The sequence below is a fragment of the Macrosteles quadrilineatus genome, unplaced genomic scaffold (assembly GCF_028750875.1).
Source record: "Macrosteles quadrilineatus isolate MER2022 unplaced genomic scaffold, UCM_ALF_1.0 Scaffold_18__1_contigs__length_3160703, whole genome shotgun sequence".
Classification (NCBI taxonomy): Eukaryota; Metazoa; Arthropoda; class Insecta; order Hemiptera; family Cicadellidae; genus Macrosteles; species Macrosteles quadrilineatus.
The window spans coordinates 699,124-702,681 of NW_026542611.1; the positions used below are offsets into that span (position 1 = coordinate 699,124).

Sequence of the window (3,558 nt, forward strand, 5' to 3'; positions counted from 1 at the left end):
TCGATTTTAAAACATATCTGGCAAGGGGGATTCCAATAAGTGATTTTGTCAGACACAATATCCCAAAATCATATACAGAAGCAAACACATGTATAGATTGTCCTGTCTGTTTGGCAACAACAGAAGAAAATGTGGTCTTACAATGTAACCACATATTCTGTAAAACATGTATGAAAGCATGGTTGGAAGGCCATAGTACTTGCCCCCTCTGTAGAAATCAGATTGAGTTTCCAATGATTCTGTAAATATCCCCACCCTTCCAAAGAAAAGTCATCCCCCTCCTTTTGAATCAATATAATCCTTTCAATTCTGTAAATATTCACATCCTACCAAAATCACCTGTATATATTATATTTCATTTCTAAATGTCTAAATATCCCCACCCCACCAATTTACAGTTATATAAAGTTACCCCAAGATGAGAATTACACTATAAAGTGTTTTGAATTCTTGATTATATCATGGAAGCTACATTATTATCTAAAGAAGAAAAGAAGATTATTGAAAACATTTTAAAATTATTAGTTGTACAATCGAAATTTCATAAATTAAATACAAAGTACAAGTTACCAATTGAAAACTTGATATCATTTTTAATTAGTAACTTTCCATTACAAGAACAACACTCAGTTTGGAAAAAGGTATCAACAAAAAGAAAATACATTAGGAAAAACAAAGTAAGTTTGACAAATAATAATGATACAATTATTGATCCATTACAACACGATGATAACCTTGAAGTATCCTTGGAACAAACAACAAATCTATGTATAATTGCAAAATTCCAAGAAGATGATGAACCAGAATATATATAATTCCTGATGTGTACCCTCCAGAAGATTAATCTCAAATACTGATTGCCAGCTATGAAGAACAAATATTTTAAATTATCAAAAGATAAAATGAAAATACAATTATATTATAAATTAATTTGAAAATAATAATTATAGTTTAAGTGCTATAATTAACAAATGCCATTCCCCCACCAATATTTTCAACCCCCCACCAATATTTTTAACCCCCCACCACCACTACAACCCCCAATTGAAAACCCGGGTAAAAGATAGCCTCAGTATTGGAATTCAACTAGTAAGTATTTGAAAGCCTTAGTGGAAACATGGAACCAACATTGAAATACAAAAAGGAAAAGAGAATTGTTGAAGGTATTTTAAAATTTTTATTTGTTAAGTCAAACTTTTACGATTTGAACCCAATTTATCGTTTACAAATTGAAAACTTAATTTTATTCTTAATTCATATATTTCCAAAAGAAGAACAACAACTAGTTTGGAAAAGAGTAACAAAAACAAGAAAATATACTAAAAAGAACAAGAATAAAGTATGTACAATTAATATTAATAATGCCAATGTTACACCACAACAATATAATAACTTTGAAGAAGATTTTGAGCAAAGCCCCAGTTCAGATTTAACTAAAAGAGAAAAGAATTTAGTATTTTCAAGAATCTCAGAAAAAATTGAATCTAATAGTACTAAAATAGAATTTACATTACAACATGGAGAAAACTCTGAGGAATATTTGAATCAAGACATAAATGAAAAAATAACTATGGAAAATGAAATATATTATAAACCAGAAAATGTAGATGTAAATCCAGATGAACCATCCTTACAAACAGAATCACAATATGGAGGAAACTCTGAAGAATATTTAAAACAAGTTATAAATTTAAATTTAACTATTGGAGACGAAGGACATCATCAAACAGAACATAGAATTATAACTCCTGATGAACCGTTGCAGAATGAAAAAGAAATAATAAATAATGCCTCAGAAATTAAAACATTTAAAATTAAAACACCCCTACTGACAGAAGAAGAGATAGAATTTTTAGATACAATGGATGTATATGATGATGGTTTTCAAGGACAGACAATTAACAATCCCTCTAAAAATAACATAGAAACACCAGAACTGACAGAAGATGAGACCGAATTCCTAAACAAAATAGAAATACGAAATAATAGTTTTCAAGAACAAATAATTGTTAACTGTGATCAAATTAAACAAGAACTCCAACTAACTGAAGAGGAAATGGAATATTTAAAAGAGTTTGAAACAGTATATATTGAAGATACATAGCTTATGCATTTTTTATTAATATGGTAATTGTGGCTACAGGTTTGATTTAAAAGTTAAAATTAAAAAATATTTACTAATTTGGTCTTTAATGAATATTTAGATTGATGTCCCCTCCCCTTTCAAAACATAAACCCCCCCTACCTTCAAGTAAGGCTATAAAACCCCCACACTCTAATAAAGTGGAGTTTAAGACCCCCACTATGTAATGTGGGGGGTTGCTATGTGGGTTATAAAACCAACATCCTACCAGGAGACCAGTCAGTATTGCATGGACTATCCTTGCTGTTTGGACTTTGGTTCAGTGTTATACGGACTATCTCTACTCTTTGGATTTTGGTTAGTATTGGTAAATTTGAATATGTCTGATACTCTAAGATTTCGATATGAAACAGAAAGACTCAACAGTTTTGTCAATTGGCCAGTTTCATTTTTAAATCCAAGTTCAATGGCTACTTCTGGATTCTATTATTTTCAAAGAGAAGATGTTGTTCGGTGTGCATTTTGTGGTGTTGAAATTGGATCTTGGGTTGAGGGAGATGATCCCACACTAGATCATAAAAGATGGTCACCTTCATGTAAATTTGTCCAAAACATGCCATGCGGAAATGTTCCCGTAAAAAATATCTCTGAAGATCAACAACCATCACTACAAAACTTAGGGATAAATCAAATCAAATTTCCATCCTTTCCCCAGTTTAAATTATTAGAGTCAAGACTTAAATCTTATCAAAAATGGCCAAAAACACCAAAATTTACACCTGAAATGTTCAGTGAGGCTGGATTTTTTTATACAGGGAAAGAAGATGGCATTATATGTTATTACTGTGGTGGGGGGTTGAATAATTGGAGTAAGGAATCGGATGAACCTTGGGTTGAACACGCTAGACACTTCTCAAAATGTTATTTTTTGCTAACAACCAAGGGAAAAAGCTTTGTTAGTAATGTATGTGCAAAATCCCCAACAAAAGAATCAAAACAAGAGGGTTTAAATGAATATAAATTAAAACAAGAGGAGGATAATCAAGACATATTAAGTAAAAAATTACAAAAAAATAATCCAGGAAACAATGAATGCAAAATATGCTATATGGAAGAAGTGGCTATTGTGTTCTTACCCTGTGCTCATGCTGTGGCCTGTGTAAAATGTGCTTTGTCACTAACTAAATGTGCAGTTTGTCGCCAAGATATCAATGCAACCATCCGTGTGTTTTTTTCATAACATTACAAACTTAGAAATTTTGTTTATAAATATTTTAAAAATTGTATATAAGTTTTAATATTTTAACATCATTTGATTATTGTTACAATATAGTAGAAAAATAAAATTAAGACATCTTATATGAAATTTGTTAATAATTTTGCTTAATATGATTTTAGTTTCAGTGAACAAATAAAAATATTCTTTGAACATTGAAAGTGATTATTTAATACTACTGAAATAAACTTTTATGAAA

The 3,558-nt window shown here is 30.1% G+C and overlaps 1 protein-coding gene across 1 annotated transcript; it reads left to right on the plus strand.

Annotated features, from left to right (window-relative positions):
- The first annotated feature begins 2,462 nt into the window (after positions 1-2,462).
- On the plus strand, positions 2,463-3,323 carry LOC129005239 (death-associated inhibitor of apoptosis 1-like). The gene has a single exon (XM_054434077.1). It carries the CDS (start codon positions 2,463-2,465, stop codon positions 3,321-3,323), a length of 861 nt encoding a protein of 286 aa, XP_054290052.1.
- Positions 3,324-3,558: the final 235 nt, after the last annotated feature.

Coding starts and splice junctions, on each gene's coding strand:
- LOC129005239 (XM_054434077.1), top strand. CDS start 2,463: ATGTCTGATACTCTAAGATTTCGATATGAAACAGAAAGACTCAACAGT.